Source organism: Haemaphysalis longicornis, unplaced genomic scaffold, assembly GCF_048455015.1.
Source record: "Haemaphysalis longicornis isolate Haplotype H1 unplaced genomic scaffold, Haemaphysalis longicornis Haplotype H1 scaffold_9, whole genome shotgun sequence".
Taxonomy (NCBI): Eukaryota; Metazoa; Arthropoda; class Arachnida; order Ixodida; family Ixodidae; genus Haemaphysalis; species Haemaphysalis longicornis.
Window position 1 is genome coordinate 81,209,659 of NW_027526460.1, and position 16,708 is coordinate 81,226,366.

A 16,708-nucleotide genomic window follows, 5' to 3' on the forward strand; every position below is an offset into this window, starting at 1 on the left:
GCTGATTGGTTAGTAATTGCAAATTACCGATTCACCGATTCGCAATGCTTCCACGACACACTAGTGAGCAGACTTTGCAGGAGCACTACTACCTGTTTGGGTGAGAGAGAGACAGCGGGGATACGAAGATGTTCATGCTCTGGTCGCCTAGGACAGGTGACGCAACCCGAAACTGCCTTAAGAACAGTTGTCATTTATTCGTAAACACTAGAAAAACTGTTTTCCGAGAAGAAAAAAAAACGCGTGTTGCTACCTTTAGTACCAAAAAAAAAATGAAAAATAGTACCACAATAAATGTCAACAAATGTGCATATTCATATTTTATGGCATATGAACACTCAGTTACTTTCCTGTAGTCTTTATTATACAATTGGTTCAAGCTTCCGTCTCAACATCGCGCATTAGGAGGTTCGTATTTTCAAGCTTGGTCAATGGCGACACTTTCTTGCCTCTGATTTCGGTGGCTTCCTGCAAGAAGGCAGCACAATATTGGCATAATATTGAAACAAATGGATCTCCTCAATGTGTTTACCTCGGCATTGTCTGTAACCATCTCCGGGCAACATTTCTGCCATATTCGCATTAGAGCATCGCTGCTTAGATGACGCTGCTCTTTCTTCGTCCTAAGTTCCCCTGGATAAAATTTTTTTCAATTCACACAAGAGATCAAGAAATCGGCGATTAATAACACTAAGCATAAAACTCGCAAATGTTAAAAAGTAACCGCATTTAAGCAAATACAGGTTCGTAAAATCACGTAGAGGTAAGCCATTTTTTACGAATAATTATCCAACACGCCCAAATTATTCTTCCTATTTGCAATACTATTTCGAACAAGAACATGATGCATTTTTTCGTAATAGCAGCACAGAGAAAAGGTTCTGCCATTCACCAGCATCCGCTGGTTTATTTCTTGTTTTTTCGTCTCTCTTGCGCTAGTACAAACTGCGTTGAAGTGAAGCAGTGCTTGTTATCGACAATTATAACACAGGTTGTCATAGAATTGCACGTAACATAACTTCGCATAGCAAGAAACATGCCAGTCATTTGGAATCATAAAACGAAACCCAAGAAAATGGAGGGCGACGAAAGAAGTGTTCATGACAAGCCATTTCCAACCAAAAGTTTTTAGAAAGTCGGGTCCCGGGTATTTGCCCCTGCATTTTATCCCAAGGGAATGCAGTAATAATTATATCGTAAACAAACAGAAATGAACAGACAATTCACAAAAATCACAATAGAAGTACGCAAATTCCTATTGCAATATAAAACTGTTTCTTCGGGAGAAAGTCATTTTTGGGCAAAATGTCTTTAGCATACCTGCACGGTTCAGAAACCAAAAATTATCATTCGCATTATGAACATCCCTTTGCCATTGTTGTTTTAATTGGCGCTCACGCTGTCCTTTGAATGCGATGCGAATAACAAATAGAATACCAGCGTTAAAGTTTTGTTTGATAATAAAGAATTTATCGCGGTTATTCAAGCGTACCCAGAGCGTTGTCGTGATAGAGAGATCAGAGATATTTATTACGACTTTTAAGACGTTATCATGTGAGTGGTTTGCCCGTCAGTGGGAACCATTCGTCGTTATAATACTGGCCTCTCTCCGCTGAGTGGGAGTTGCTCGATGAGGCAGGAGCGGAACGAAAATTTCCGAATAAAATTTGTTTAGGGGGGTGCGACGAAGGCGTCGTGCGCGTGTGTACTGCTTACACTTTACGACCATTCGCCAAGTGTGCTTGGCTGGTGACAGTGTTTGTATTTGGCGGGATATTGGCTTCTCATGTTTTACGTAAGCAGGTTGGCCCAGGAGGGATGTTGGTTTCCAGGATTCTGAGCGTTATTTTGTGGGAGGTTCCTTTGGGGTAACGACAGCGTCCCCCGAGAGAAAACTCTCTCGGGGGACGCTGTCGTTACCCCGTTATTGTTTTGTACGTTGCCAGCGGCGTGAGGGCCTGCACGTTCCGAAGGCCTAGTCAACAAGTTCTCGGGCCTATTATTTGACAAACATATTTACTCATCATGACGCAGTATCCTTCGTCGTCGGACACACCTTGTTTCTTCGCCCTTTTTACATCAGCCTAAAACGTCAGTGGTAGAACCTAGTACACTAGCCCGAAGTACATGGTCGTAGAAAATGCTTAGCCTGGCTAACCCTCGGTGTGCAAACACCAAACTTTGGCTAAGCCTGGTTAAGTCTTGGTTTCACTTAATTAACCTGTTATTGAGCTTTAGCTATTACACTACGCGTCCAAAGCATGTCCTTGTACACATCGACACCACTTTTTGCCTTTTCCGTACCGAACGGCTCACCGGGCGATATCTGCGGGGTGGTTGCAGCTACCGCTCAACGCCGGGAGAGGACACCCCAGGCTCGCTCTCATTCTTGGCAAAACTCGCATGACCGCGGAGCGTTACGAGGTCAGGCGCGAACCAGCTCCCGAGAGCGCATGCACCAATACACAACAGGTAGCCGCAGAGGCGAACGCGACCATCTGTGGAGCTAGGCCCATCAAGTCACATGATGCGTAGCTGCGGTTATGTAAAGGTCAAATTAATCGCGGCGACGAAACCCGTCGACGAAATCTGTAAGGCTTTGCTTTGAAATACATCCACCAGGTTTTGAGGAATTCCTCCTGGTGCATAAAATATGGTGACCACGATGATACCAGGTAGAATCGTTAGTGTGGATTTTAGCCAAATCAGTTGAGTGTTTTGCGAGCTCGTGTGGAGGGCCACCAGCGGCGTTGTAACCAGCTTGCCCCACTTCAGCATTAGTAACTGTCTGTTAATGTAGGGAGGCACGGCTGCGCTTGGTATTACAAAAAAAGAAATGCGAAGACATGGACCCTGTATTCGTCACGCGAAAAAAAGCCAATCAAGGTATTGGTATAGTATGTGGGTGGCTTAAAAAGGTAAACACGCATAACTTAAGTCCTGTAGTGACGGCCGCTTGTAAGTGACGTTTGGTCCTATACAAAGCATTTTCACAAATACACGACTCTACAAAAAGTGGGAGACGTGCTTTCAGTTAACAATTCACTGTATGCGAATAATTTAATGCAAAAATGCTTTTGAGTTCGAGCTTTATTACTTCTTTCTATACCGCTTTTTTTCGTATTTTCCCTAAATAGGGGGCCCAGAATTCAAACGCATCGTTTTGCATGAAGGTATGATTTACACATCTGCCGTGTAATAACAATATCAGTATATGAATATTTACCTGTAATGGCACTTATAAGTATTCCGGCCAGAACTACCGTAATAATTCCAAAGAAGCTGGTCCAAAAAAAGGACAAGCGAAGTAGGAAAAACCCTTCTGTTGACCTGAAAAATGTGAAACAGGTGCAATGTTTTCAAGGCACGTCCAAAATTTTACTAATATTCTACATTTATAAACGCAGCCTCACGACATTTAGAGAAATTGAAGCAAATTATTTGGTTCATCCGAACGGTTTTGAGACTGATCGCATAGCAAGAACGTAATAAACCGCACAGGGACGTTTCTGACCTGAGAAAATTCAGCTAGCTTAGCTATATATGTTCGTAGTCCCAGCACCTGTATTGTCTTATATGCTTAAAATCGGTGTTACAGCTTCAAAAATACGTAATAGTTTGCTTAACCACCAAGACCATTGGTAGACCCTACTGTCCAGCCCCTCCCTCCTATACCACATCGTCCTCGTCAAGAGGGCAGCCGCACCAAGACCACACATACATTCCTGTGAATGGCGAACCACACCCTCATAATCTTCTGATAAAGTTTCAATATAAACTTATCTTTCTGCTTCTCGCCGTGTTTTATTAAATATAACTTCTAGGTAGAGCAGTGTCATGCCTGCATAGTAAATTACGTTTTTCTATTTGTCCCAGAGGTACCGATAAAAATAATGCCTTTAAAAATTTGTATCTCCAGCCAACTGGTCAAGTAGATAGTTTCTCATAAAAACACACAAATAGAGCCACCAGCACGGCTTTATCTTGTGATAGGTTCAGAGTAGGTGTCATTAGCCGCTGAAGCAATAGACAAATAGAGCCACCAGCACGGCTTTACCTTGTGATAGGTTCAGAGTAGGTGTCATTAGCCGCTGAAGCAATGCTGCTTAAGTTGGTAGGACAGAATTTGAGGGACACTGGCATTCTTCTAGGTTTTCTTCTACTCGTAATTGTTTGTACCATGTGATAAATTTCATATACAGCAACCAGTAGCGTCGCCGTGCCTGCACCCTGGAAAAGAATGCAGTGGAGATTGATTTTTGCATTGAGATTTAAGGCTATTGTGCACTACAAGGGGACTGCATTGTAAACATTAGGCTGCATGTCCAAATTTCTCACAATGGCGGCGCTACCCGAGGAAAGAGAGCTTCAACGCTGATGGCCGCTCGGTACTACTTTCAGGGTGTTAATTGCGTCAGTTCTGTAAGAAAACATGTCTATCATTTGAATCCTTGATTCCCCTCGTAGTAGGAATTTTGCTGCAATGAGCTATTCCTGATGTTTTATTAGAATTCTAAAAGCTAAAAATCACCCATGGCGGCCTGATTGAATACATATTCTGCAGAAATTGCGAAAATAGTGAATACGTTAACTCGAACCACGCCTTCGCGTTTGTTTGTTTATGTTGTGCATCCAGCCCAACGCACCGCTTGTCTCTCTCATCTGGTGTTTCAAGGAGCACCGGCATTTCCGTCTTCCGTCACATGCCGCACCTGAATGTATATACGGAAAGGGTGTAACGCAGCGGCCACTACGCTAGATACTTTTTGCATGCTCGCTAATGCTCTTGGTACAGTTCTGTTCGACGAAGGGAGAAATCCACGGCATTCAATTTGCCAATGCTCCTCTGCGCACCTCCATTCACCGGCGTTTGGATTTTCAAACTAGCTTATGGCCGCGCGCAAGTTTGCGGAAATAATGCTATTTTGAGAAAGCTTGTTTTTATGTTTCGTTCAGTGAAAATATATTGTAGCGTAGAACACCTGTTTTCACGTGAATAAACCGACAATTTTATTTACATGTCAAGTTCTCAATACTGTTCTTGCTTTCAAATAATGATTGTTCGACCTGTAGGCCAGTAACGTTCAGTCAGAGAGGTGAATATCGGTTTTGCATCTACTGCTGTAATATTCAGCCTCATTGTGTCTCGTACATGCAATGCATAGTAAAAGATTGTACAAGTGCGAGTTTGCGCACGTCTACGAGACAAAGTGCTCATCTAGGAGACCGTAGACTTCCGTCAACCTAATGAAGAAGCAAGGTTTATGAAGGCTATTCAACTGTTGACCATATTCTAACGATGAATCAGGTGAAAGAGAAATGCCCGGAGTACACTCAACCCGTATGTACCGCCTTCATAGATTATGAGAACGCGTTTTCGCCTTCGAAACCTCAGCAGTCATGCAGGAATGGCGGAATTAGGGTGTAAACGAGCATTATAAGAATACTAGAGGATATCTACACCTAGTTCACAGCTTACTTATTACTTTATAAGGGAAGCTGCAAAATACCTACCAGGACCGTCGTCAAACTACGAGGCACAATCTATTCAAAGTTATTTACAGCATGTTTACAAAAGGTGTTCAGGACGTTGAATTGGGAACAGGTGCACGCAAGGGTAATGGAGGATACATCAGTAACGTCAGATTTGCCGACGACGTTGCCTTCATGAGTAACTCGGGGGACGAATTGCAAACAATGTTTACTGCAATGGACAGAGTAGAATCGTGCGCCTGAAACTTAATATGCAGAAAACTAAAGTAATAATGAATAACCTCGGGACAGCACAGCGGTTTGAGATAGGTGGCGAGGCAGTGGAAGTGGTAAACAAATACATCTACTTAGGCCAGGCTGTGACTCCGGATCCCAACAACGACATAGGGATAATTAGAAGGATAAGATTAGGTGGAGTACATTTGGCAGAAATTCTCAGATAATGAATGGCAGCTCAGCACTAAACCTGAAGGAGAAAGTGTATGACAGCTGCATCTTACCGGTACTCACCTACGGAGCAGAAATTTGGAGGCTCACTATGAGGGTTCAGCTTAAATTGACGACGACTAAGCGAGCAATATAAGAGAAAAGGATGGGTGTAAGTTTAGGGTACCACGAGAGAGCGGAGTGCCTCAGGGAAGAAAGTAGAAATAAAGAAGAAAAGAGTGTAGGCAGGTCATATAATGGGCAGGAAAAATAAACGCTGGTCATTAACAGTAACAGAGTGGATCGGGGGGCGACTGATGTTAGGTGGGCAGATGAGATGAAGTTTGCGGGGATAAATTGGTCGCTGTTAGCACAGGACCGTGATGATTGGGGATCGATGGGAGAGGCCTTTGCCCATCAGTGGGCGTAGGCAGTCCGTTTATGAATATGATGATGGTGTGATAATGATTACGAACATCGTGATCGTGGCGATGAGGAAGATGATGATTATTATGGTTGTGATGTTGATGGCAATGATGATGGTGGTGGTGGTGGTGGTGAGGAGGAGCGAAAGGAGGAAGTACGAAGCTTTTGCTAACCTTTTGCTAAAAACTTTTGTATTTCGCGATACCTCGGTGGAAAGCAGAAGGCAGAAGGGTGACAAAATCAGTCACAATACCGCCCTGCGAACGTGGATGGCCAGCAAGGCTGTTGTAAACCAGTACGAACCGTGATGGAGGAGGGTATGAATTGTTTTTTGTCGTCTAGGCGGGTTTGCCGTTTGCACCCGGCTAGTGTCCCTAGTAAGGGTACAGAGTAAAGACAATCTTTTCTGCTATTGTTCCGTGCCGCCCCCATGATCATTGGTCAGTTCCCCTTACGCCATATTTGTTTACACTGTTAGGGTTCATGGGCGCTGCCATTTTTTTGTTTATGCGCTTTAGTCGGTCAAGTCTGGTAGGTTTAGCTTGTAGTCTCTGCTCTTCGGCTGCGCGCGACTGATATCGTTGCGAACGCGAATCAAATATAACGTGTGTAACAGCATTTCAGCTGCAGAATGGTGTCCAAAGAGGCGTCAAATGATACGTCCTTCCTAGCCTGAAGCACGTGCTCGGCAACTTGGGCAAGAACTGCTACATTTGGAGACACTAGTACTGCCTACAATTCAAACGATCGTCTGCAAACATCATCGTAACCAGGAACCCATGGTGGGGGTAAAATTGTTCACAGGCGACTTATCATCCATAATGCTCTTTCACTGCATGTTTTGGGATTTTCCTAAACGAATTGCGAGCTCTATGCTGTATGCTTGTCGAGCCTTACGTATGCGTTAGGGGTCTTAGGTCTTGGCGCTTTGAAGTATTTGCCCATGGAGATTGCTTTTTTCCCTCTGCCATGAAACCGTATAATAAATTGCAGCCTACCATTGCCCCCAAGAAGAAAGTGTAGGACAGCTGCATCTTACCGGTATTCATCTACGGGGCAGAGACTTGGAGGCTCACTAAAAGGGTTTAAATTAAATTGAGGACGACTCAGCGAGCAATGGAACGGAAGATGATAGGTGCAACATTAAGGGACAAGAAGAGAGCAGAGTCGACTAGGGAAGAAACGCGTGTTAAGGACATATTAGTAGAAATTAGAAAGAAGAGATGGACATGGGCAGGACATGTAATGTAAAGGCAAGATAGCCATTGTTCAATAAGAGTAAGAGAGTGGATCTCTAGGGAAGGTAAGCATGGCAGGGCTAGGCAGAAAGTTAGATTGGTTGATGAGATCAAGACGTTTGCCGGAATAAATTTGTCGCTTAGCACAGGACCGGATAATTGAGAGAGAGAGAGAAACAACTTTATTTAGTCGCCTGCAGAGCGGTTTCAGACGACCCTCTCACGAGACGTTCATCCTAGCCGTGACGCGGCCTGGACGTCGTCCCGGCTTGACCCTAGGACCTGCGCCCTTGCTTCCCCGCTCGGGTCGGAGAGAGCCACCGCTCCCCCTCCCCTCTGTGGTGTCGCTCGGTCGCTGTAAACTAAGGGCCGCCAAGACCTGCTGGACTGCCTCGAGTGGCACGTCGTAGTCATAAGTCCACTTCGCCGCCTCTAAGGGTGGTGGAAGCGTCGTTTCTTCTGCTGCCTCCGTCGCGCTGATCCTGCAGTCCCACATGATATGGGTCAGCGTGGCACGCTCACACTTACAGAGTTTGCACACATCACTGTCGTACACCATTGGGCGCATGTACTTCGCGAGCACCGGGGTGATCACGGAGTCCGTCTGTAATTGTCTGTATAATACGGCCTCCTCCCGAGTCAATCTCGGGTGGGGAGGCGGCATTGTTCGTCGACACAGTCTGTACCACCGCACAACGTCGTCGTAGCTGGTCATCGTTTCCTTGGTTCCGTCGTAGTCTTCGGCGCCTGCGTCCACGTCGTCCGAGGCGGCGTGGTCGCTGTTCGCCGCGCGGCGTGCAAGCCCTCGCGCGACGGCGTTGGCCGTCTCGTTGTGGTTCGCGTTGCCCACCTGGCCCGCCACAGTTCTACCCATGTGGGCTGGGAACCACTTGAGCACCACACTGCCTCTACTGAAGCAGCCGTTGTCTTCGGCCTTGCGCAGAATGCGCGCGGCCTCGCCGCACACACTTTTCTTGGCATAGTTGCGGATCGCCGTTTTCGAGTCGCAGAGGACCGTCGTGCACCCGGGGTCTGCTAGGGCGTTGCCACCGCTACCTTCTCGGCCTGATGTGTTTTCTTGGCGTGAACGCTCGCCGCCGTCTTCGTGTCTCCCGTCATGGCTGTCACCACCACCGCCGCGTAGACGTCTTCCTCTTCTTGGTGTCTCGCAGCATCCACGTACACTGCTCCGTTGTCGTTTGCGTGTAGGTCTACCAGGGCCTTGGCCCGAGCGGTCCTTCGTTCCTTGTTATGTTCTGGGTTCATATTGCGAGAGATCGGACAGACGATGAGCCGTGCCCACGCTGCCTCGGGCAGCGGTTCCCCTGCTGGTTGTCCTCCCTCCTTGGGCACGTACCCCAGGCGTCGGAGGATGTACCGTCCCGTTCTGGTGCCCGACAGGCGCTCAAACTGCGCCGTCTTCTGTGCTTCCGCGATTTCGCCGAGGGTGTTGTGCACCCCCAACGCCGCGAGCTTGTCAGTGTTCGTACTTCTGATGAGGCCGACAGCCGTCTTGTACGCCTTACGTATGGTCGCCTCGATCTTGGCTTTGACCGGATAATTGGAAAATAATGGGAGAGGCCATTGCCTTGCAGTGCGCGTAGATAGGCTGGTGATGATGGTGATGATGACTAAACAGTTGGCGGTATAAATGCATAACCCTGTGGTAATAAAGAGACGCAGAAAACAGAACGAGTGACGAAGAACTCAGGGCGGTTTACAGGGACACCGAAACATGCGTCAAAAAAGAACGAAGATTTATCAAACAAGTGATATTGGCAGGGCAAAAAGCCACCTTTCGAGTTCACAATAAATCATGTGCGCAGCCTCCTAGAGCGAAAATTCGGTGGTGCTATTATATGGTGACAGTCATAACTTGTACTCTTACAGTTCCTCTATGGGACACATACCAACTGGCCCATCCGCAAATTGTTCTGCATCATGACGTCACTGCTTCTGAACACAAGTCAATTACGTGTGTAGTGGTGGCCCCTGGTGACTCAAGTTTAACAAAAACCTCTGTCTTGATACCTGCCGGGAATTTCGGTTCCCTCTGGCTTTATTTCCTCTTCGGTCCCCTTACGAACATTTGATTACAGCTTTCGAAATTCCGCACTTTAACAATCTTCATCATCCTTCAATGACGTGTAAAATCTGTAAATGCACCCGTGGGTTTAGGGTGATTGTACAAACCCAATGTGATGCAGGTTGTTTTTTGTAAATGAGGAGGTTAAAATTTACGGGGCGGAAAAGAGTAGACACGATTTGGCTACGGACAAGGACCAAATTATATTGACGGGACAAATTACAAAATAACGTGCACAAATGAACATCCAGCTAATCTAATTAGAACAGTCCTATGATCACAATGTCCCCCGCGAGAAGACCCACTCCAAATTGTTCGCGCTCACGTTTAGGTCCAAGTCGGTGCGTTGACTCGGTGCGCAGAGCTCGGTGCGCTGGGCTCGTTGCCCTTGTCGATGCCGGTGCTGCGCCGGTGCCGGTGAACAACACGTCGTATTTGGCCCGTGTGTTCTGTGGACCGTCTCGTCTGGAAGAGACCAGGTGTTCCTCGTTCTGAAGATCTCCTCGGCGTTGACGCCCAGCTGAGAGCTTCCAAGAGGAAGGTGCGGCTCCGTGACGAAGACCCCCTAGGCGTTCTCGCCCAGCCGAGAGCTTCTGGAACCACCTGCTTCCTGCCTCCAGCACTCGCCACCTCTTCTTCCTCCTCCTCCTTCTGTCTCGCCCCTTCTTCGGCCTCCGCACACACCTCGTCTTCCTCGGTTCGACCTGCCGACCCCTGTCCGATGAGCAGCGCCTCCTCACAATTGCCCCCATCGAAAGAAGTGTTTTGGGGGAAAAAACACTTTCGGTGAAAAGTCCGTCGATGGTCACTGTGGAATGTCCAGTCAGCTTACACGCAAGGCACCACGTATCACCACTACCACCAGAACACTTTCACGTCATATAGTAACACTTCCAAAACACTGCAAAACAATGAATCCAAACAGCACACAATCAAACTCAAATACAAGTACTTACAATACCACAAAATGAATCTCCTAAGTCACGGCTTACACAAACCACCCAAAATAAGTAGTGACTAATAGAACCAGAATTATTCCAACCAAACTAAGAAGTCACGGACGTTTTAAACAATACCAAACAATAATTAAACTACCACCGCGCAAAACCGTCCAGCACTGTATACGGGCGGCCGTCGTTCAAGGTTGCTCGAGTAGCCCGCACACAGTTAACAGAGTACTACCTATGAACCTAACATGTAACAATCTACCAGTTTTTTTCCTAAAATAATTTTAAAACCTGTTCCTCTCGTTTAGGCATGAGATTTCTAGCCATGTCAAAATCGTGTCTTCAGTCCCGTTTGTTCACACGTCACTTCATCTTCACCTTCTTCCGACGCGTCCATTGGACACCTTTGTCTAGGTTGTCGGCTTGGCTTCTCCAAGGGATTCTGTCATTAGCAAGGGTGCCGCATGATGGCCCCCGCAGCCGTATCTCGAAAGACCGGTACCTTTTGATTGCACCCGCTGTTTTGCGGATGTGCGTGCTCCTTGGCACAGGTACTTGAGCTCTGAAGGAGTGCGGCTGAACTGCAATCCCGTCGCGTGCGGGAACCATTTCCTTGAGAGGCCTTGCTTGCTCCGGCTGGAAGAAATGCTTATAATCTCGGTCACTCTCGGCTAGCAACAGCTTGTTACCCGAGATCACGTGCGTTTGCAGGCCATCCCTGCCAGATTCATTTTTTCTCGCCTCGCGTCCGACAGCAAAGCGTTCTGACTGAAAGCGCGTGCCAAACTGCTCGAATGGCATGTCACACGGCTGCGCACCGCTGACCTCACTCGGCGCATTCACAATAATCGTTCCAGCACGCGGCTCGTCTGCCTTCGTGCCACACTCAGCACGTGTAACTTCTTGTGCCTGGACAACGGCTTCCACCTCTGCGGCTTGCCGCTCAAAATCCTTCTCTTTATCTTCTTTTTTCCGCGTGGCCTCATCGTATTTTGCGACCCACGTGACTTCTCTTTCATCACGTGCTTGGAGTTCGATGTCTTCTTTTCTGCATTCTTTCTCCTCAAGGTGACTGTCTATCTCTAATATTTTACGGTCTATCTCCGCAATCGAAAGCTGATCTGAATTCTTCACGAGCTCCATCTTGCGGTCTAGAGCGGCCAGTTCGAGTTGGAGTCTTCGCACTTTTGCGTCTCTCGCGCGTGCCCTTCTTTCGCGAGCAGCGTCTGCGTCTCTCTCCAACCATTCCCTGAGCTCAGCACCCGCCAGTCTTAGCCCTTTGCCGATCTTGAGCAAATAGCCGATCTTGAGTTGTCTTTATGACTCCAGTCGTCACCCCCAAAATACTCCAATCAGCGGTTATCTTGCAGTACTTCTTTACGGAAGGCGGTTTAGTTGTGTAAATATTGGCCTGACTCACGAATGCAACTATGCGGCAGCAGGGCTTCCCGCGCCGATGTTCCTTGATTATGATAATTACCTCTAAACTGCGTCTACAACATTTAGAAAGCGGTTGACATGCAGATAACGCTACCTAGCGTACCTTCCCATTTTTATTTATGCTTTGGGATGGGCTTAGGATTGATTGTGGTCGCCTCGGCTGTGGTGAAACTTTCAATGCCATTTTTGATAGATTTAACGTGTAATGGCATCAGTACAGCATACCGGGATTTTCATTTCAACCTTACATTCTTTGTGCGAGATTCGCTGGTGCTATATGCTCTGACCTTACGCATTCAAACGCTTTTGCATGAAGGTCGGAATTTACACTTGGAAGAATATGTTAGTGCATGGTGTGCGCTTCAGGACACGCGCCAAAGATAAAAACCTTTTGCTTATAACCGGTGGTAAACATTGGCCAGTACCCCTCGGGGGATTGCGCTCTGGTATGTGTTCGTCTTAACGGTAGGTAGCCCGAACGCTGCCCGCAACGACGTGACGAGAATGTCGATACTTAGGCTTGGTGTCACAAAAACACCAGGAAACTGCTGGTGAATAATCATTTGCGGGTATGTAAAGCCAGATTTGCAGGTATGCATCAATGTTTTGTTAATATAACGAAGTTTTCATAAGGCACAAAAATGAATTAACAAACCAACTCTCGTTTCTCCAACAAATGAGAGGAGGAAACCCAGGTCTGTTCCCCGAATTTATGAGGAAGTTAGGGTGCACGCATGCTAGGTGGGCAGCCACAAACGAGGTGCATAATGAGTACTTTTTTAGGGCCGGACATCTACACTGTAGGTGTTTTGCGGTAGACTGTCTGGCAGCAGCGGTACAGAAACAACGCGGCTATGGTACTGATATGGCATGGTTTCCGTCAGAAGTGGCGCGAGAGTCGCACCCGGCGGAGCTGCACTAGCTCCACGCCAGTTTACGGCAGAACCCGCACTAGAGGCTAGTACCGGGCGGCAGATGAGCGCATGCGCGGTGCGCCGAAGACGTTTCCCAGCAGTGAAGAGGCGAATAGATCTCGGGTAAGGTGCAGGAGGGTTGGCATACTTTATACTGCTGGCGTGCGTACTGGCATCTGCAGCCTACATTCCGTGGCGGGTATTGCGCTTGGACCATCTAGCAAGAACAAGGAATGTATAAATGCCTGGGATATATCGAGTTAGTAGGGTCGCGCATTTGACGTGTGAGTCCAGAAGAACAGCCCCTGATGAACCAATGCGATTAGTTGTCAATTGAAGTTCACCAAATAAACGTAGTTTTGTGGTAAGCTCAACCCACACGGCAAGGAGCCCTGTTGTGGAGGATGGAAACTTCTGCGTCATTATTTAGGAGTACGTGATTTGTTCAGGCGCGTGGTTTGGAAAAAATGAAGGGGTATGAAGGGGTATCTGAAGGGGTATCTGAAGGGGTATCTGATGGGTTTGCGTGGACGAACCTCAACTTCCACGACTCGCAAGAGGCGTCTGGTAAATGCGAATTTGTAGCCCCGGCAGTTGGAGGATGAGTCTGAAGGACGGGTTGGGCATATGTTCTCTGACTGAGCTTTCATGGTGGTTATACAGGGTGTTTATAGGTCTTAAGCGGGCGGGCGTTTTATAACCGCTGCAAACCCCTGCGGTACGTTATCGGGGGATTGTATTTGGAGGTGGGTTTGACGACGCTGAGAGAATAATTCATCAGATGGACATACAGGGGTCCATGGCTCCAAGGCTTATGAACCTGAAAACCTAACATGCCGCGGCACGTTTTTTCATAAAAAATCCTTTTTCCAGTTAGCGGGTGTACCTTCCCAAATTATCAATGCGCCAAATTTGCGTACACCATGACAAACCTTGCTGTTTCATGGCAAGAAATACTCTTCGAAACAACTTACGTACTTTACTGTGAACAAATGGAAACAAGAAAGCCAGGAGGCACATTCCAACAAAAGGGGCCGCACAGGCGGCGTATGCCATCATAAAGACCTGAAACAGAAGGAGAGAAAAAGGAGCAAAAGTTATAAAAAGCCGTGAAATTTATATTTCACAAGCACAGCTCTATTTAGCAGTAACTTTTCTGTGGTTCCCTTTGGCTTGGCGTGGCATTGGGGGACATTTTTCAAACAGCACGTATGTTACTTTTTCTGTGATCACATACTATAATATTGTGTAATCCGGCCGAGATTTCATTCATGTCTGTATAATTGCCTCCCAAAAGAAAAAAAATCACAGTACGCGCTCCCGTGCCTCGCTGTCATCGCACGCTATCACTCTTAAGAATTGTACCAAGAGCAATGTTCCTGAAAATTTATTGCAAGTGTACGCCTTTCTCCGCAAAATTAGCTACTGCAGTATTGAAGAATCAAAAGCTATGCTGCGGAACTTTTTCAGAATCTTCCCAGTTTAACAAAAATTCCTCCCGATCCACTGTGAATGTCCTTGCATGGTGAGCGCACGTGCCCAGCTTTAAGCTCAGTTCACTGTAAGAGCCCGCTTTACGTAGCTCTTGCCAGCTCAGGCCCGTAACATTTAGTCCGGACCAAGACCGTTGAGGGTCTGAAAAAAGGATCCACTGCCAGGCCCACGCCAGGCCCGTCGTCTGAAAACCAGGCCCGACCCGGGCCCAGTCTTATGTTTGTGAGCCTAAGGTAAGGTCGCGTCTGCGTGACCAGGACCGGGCTTAGATGCTGATGGAAAATATTTATAATACTTGGTTGAGATCCCTGCGGGCAATACGATGGAGTATCGAATGCGTAATGTATAAATGCTAAATGTTCCGTTAAGTAGCGCACGTCCTTCATCTTCCACTGTTTTCAGTACACGTCAGATCGGTGTAATAATAGCTCGTATTCTAACATCACAGCCACCCCCCCATCCATTTCTTGACCACATTATTGGCGATATCTAGTGCTTGGCTCGGGCAATATTTGGTATGCTGAAATGTTTGATGGCACGTTTCAGTCTACGAGTATTGTACGTGAATTAAAATGTTTTAGGTGCAGTGGTTACTCTTAGGTGAGGCTTCAGTAGCACGCTAGTTCGATTTCAGGCCCTGACAGGTGCATGTAGATTAGTGAGACATGTAAAACACACGGGTACATAAACGTAGGGGCAGAGCTTTATGTTTTAAATAATTCCTTCAACGCTACAGCGTTCCTAGCACTGATATTTTGGCTACGTTTAGCCTAAAATATTCAAATCTTTGTGAATATCAGTCCTAGCGAAAACGTTTTTAAACAAGGCGTTGCACGTGTTTGCACTTGTACGTTTTCCTTCAGAGATGGCCTTGATTCATGCTATCCATAACGTTCGAACGTGCCCGTAGGCCTCCCTTGCGCCATTTAATAAGTGGTTAAAAGTTCCGCCCAGGCGCCTCGCTTCAAGCACGAGCCAGGGACCGGCAAGCGGCTCCGAGCCCGGATTTGGGCAGAGCCGTGCACCGGCTTTTGGTTCACGCCGGGCCCGTGCAGTGCGCTAGGGTAGAAATATAAGACCATTTTAATAGAGCGAAGCTTCTCTGTTCTCATTGAAGCGGGCGTTCTAACGCTAACACACTGTAGGGAAGACAATTTTCCAAGTGATAGGGCATATGACAATGATGGTAAAAACGCTTCCCTATATGACAAAAACGCTTCCTTAGGTCGGCATCGAACCCGATTCCTTCGTGTTATCAACCCGAGTGTTTATCCGATTGTGCCAGCATCGCATTACGGTCACTCAGTATTTTCTTTGGGTTCGTTGCGCTGTCGGTGGCATTGGACCTTAGCTGAGTTGAAGTCAAGTTTGTCTTCGAACTTCGGCAGTTTGGGTTTTGGACTTGAGGTTCACGGAACAACGATGATGGGTGAGCGGAGGCCGCTCAGCTTCCTGCTGAGGGATTCGTTTACTCTCGTCTGAGTTTGGGCGTTGACTCGGAGTCAGTTTGCACTTCGATCGTTGACTCTTGTACTTGGATCGCGGCGGCCTTGACTTAGTTCGCCATTTGTTTTTCGCACACAAGAGAGCTTCGCGTTTCAAACGATGTCGTCTTTAGAGGGGGAGGGTGTGAACTTTATCCCCAAATAACTTCACCGAAAAGTTTCCTTTCCCGATGCGTTATCTCATTCGTGGGCTTGAAATCAATTGTAAAAATTACCGCAAGCATTAACAGAATAAATATTTTATGAGTGTTACCCCTGTCAAGGATCCCAAGTACACGCAAATGGAACTGTAAGCCGTCATTGTGAGGCCTGCCACAAGAGCTGAAAAGAAAAAAAAATACACATAAAACAACATTTTGCAAGTAAAAAGGTCAGAGCGGGAGCTCAGAACATCTATTGTATATTTATATTCTTATCAAAAGACAAACACAAAGAGCAGTAAAAATTTGACTATAAATAAACATACTTCAGCTTTTGAAAACCAGCTTTTGAAACAGGGACTATGGAAGATGGAGACAAAACACAGTTCTGGTTTGTACATGCTGCATTTTTTATAGAACGACTTTCTCACTGTGTTATTTTAATTACGATAGCCACTTGGTTAGCCGAACCTAAAAAAAGGCTGTCATTGGACAGTTTTTTATATAACATTTCTCACGCGGGGAACGCCATCCATAGGTATAAAATGGTTATCGTCAGATTAGGCAATTACTCGTTTTGCAGCTTGAAACAGATATCT

The 16,708-nt window shown here is 46.8% G+C and overlaps 1 protein-coding gene across 2 annotated transcripts in view; it reads right to left on the bottom strand.

The window, feature by feature from the left end:
* Positions 1-342: 342 nt before the first annotated feature.
* Positions 343-16,708, bottom strand: part of LOC144151665 (sodium-coupled monocarboxylate transporter 2-like) — a 76,086-nt gene continuing 59,720 nt past the window's right edge. The window contains exons 11-16 of one of the 2 annotated variants that reach the window (XM_077682781.1): positions 16,223-16,290; positions 13,949-14,035; positions 4,058-4,230; positions 3,227-3,330; positions 533-633; positions 343-468 (exon numbers count right to left, since the gene is read on the bottom strand). In XM_077682781.1, the coding sequence (XP_077538907.1) occupies positions 376-468; positions 533-633; positions 3,227-3,330; positions 4,058-4,230; positions 13,949-14,035; positions 16,223-16,290 (626 nt within the window). In that variant the 3' untranslated portion in view covers positions 343-375. The remainder of the gene's footprint in view (positions 469-532; positions 634-3,226; positions 3,331-4,057; positions 4,231-13,948; positions 14,036-16,222; positions 16,291-16,708) is intronic. The other variant, XR_013318934.1, reaches the window with a different exon arrangement.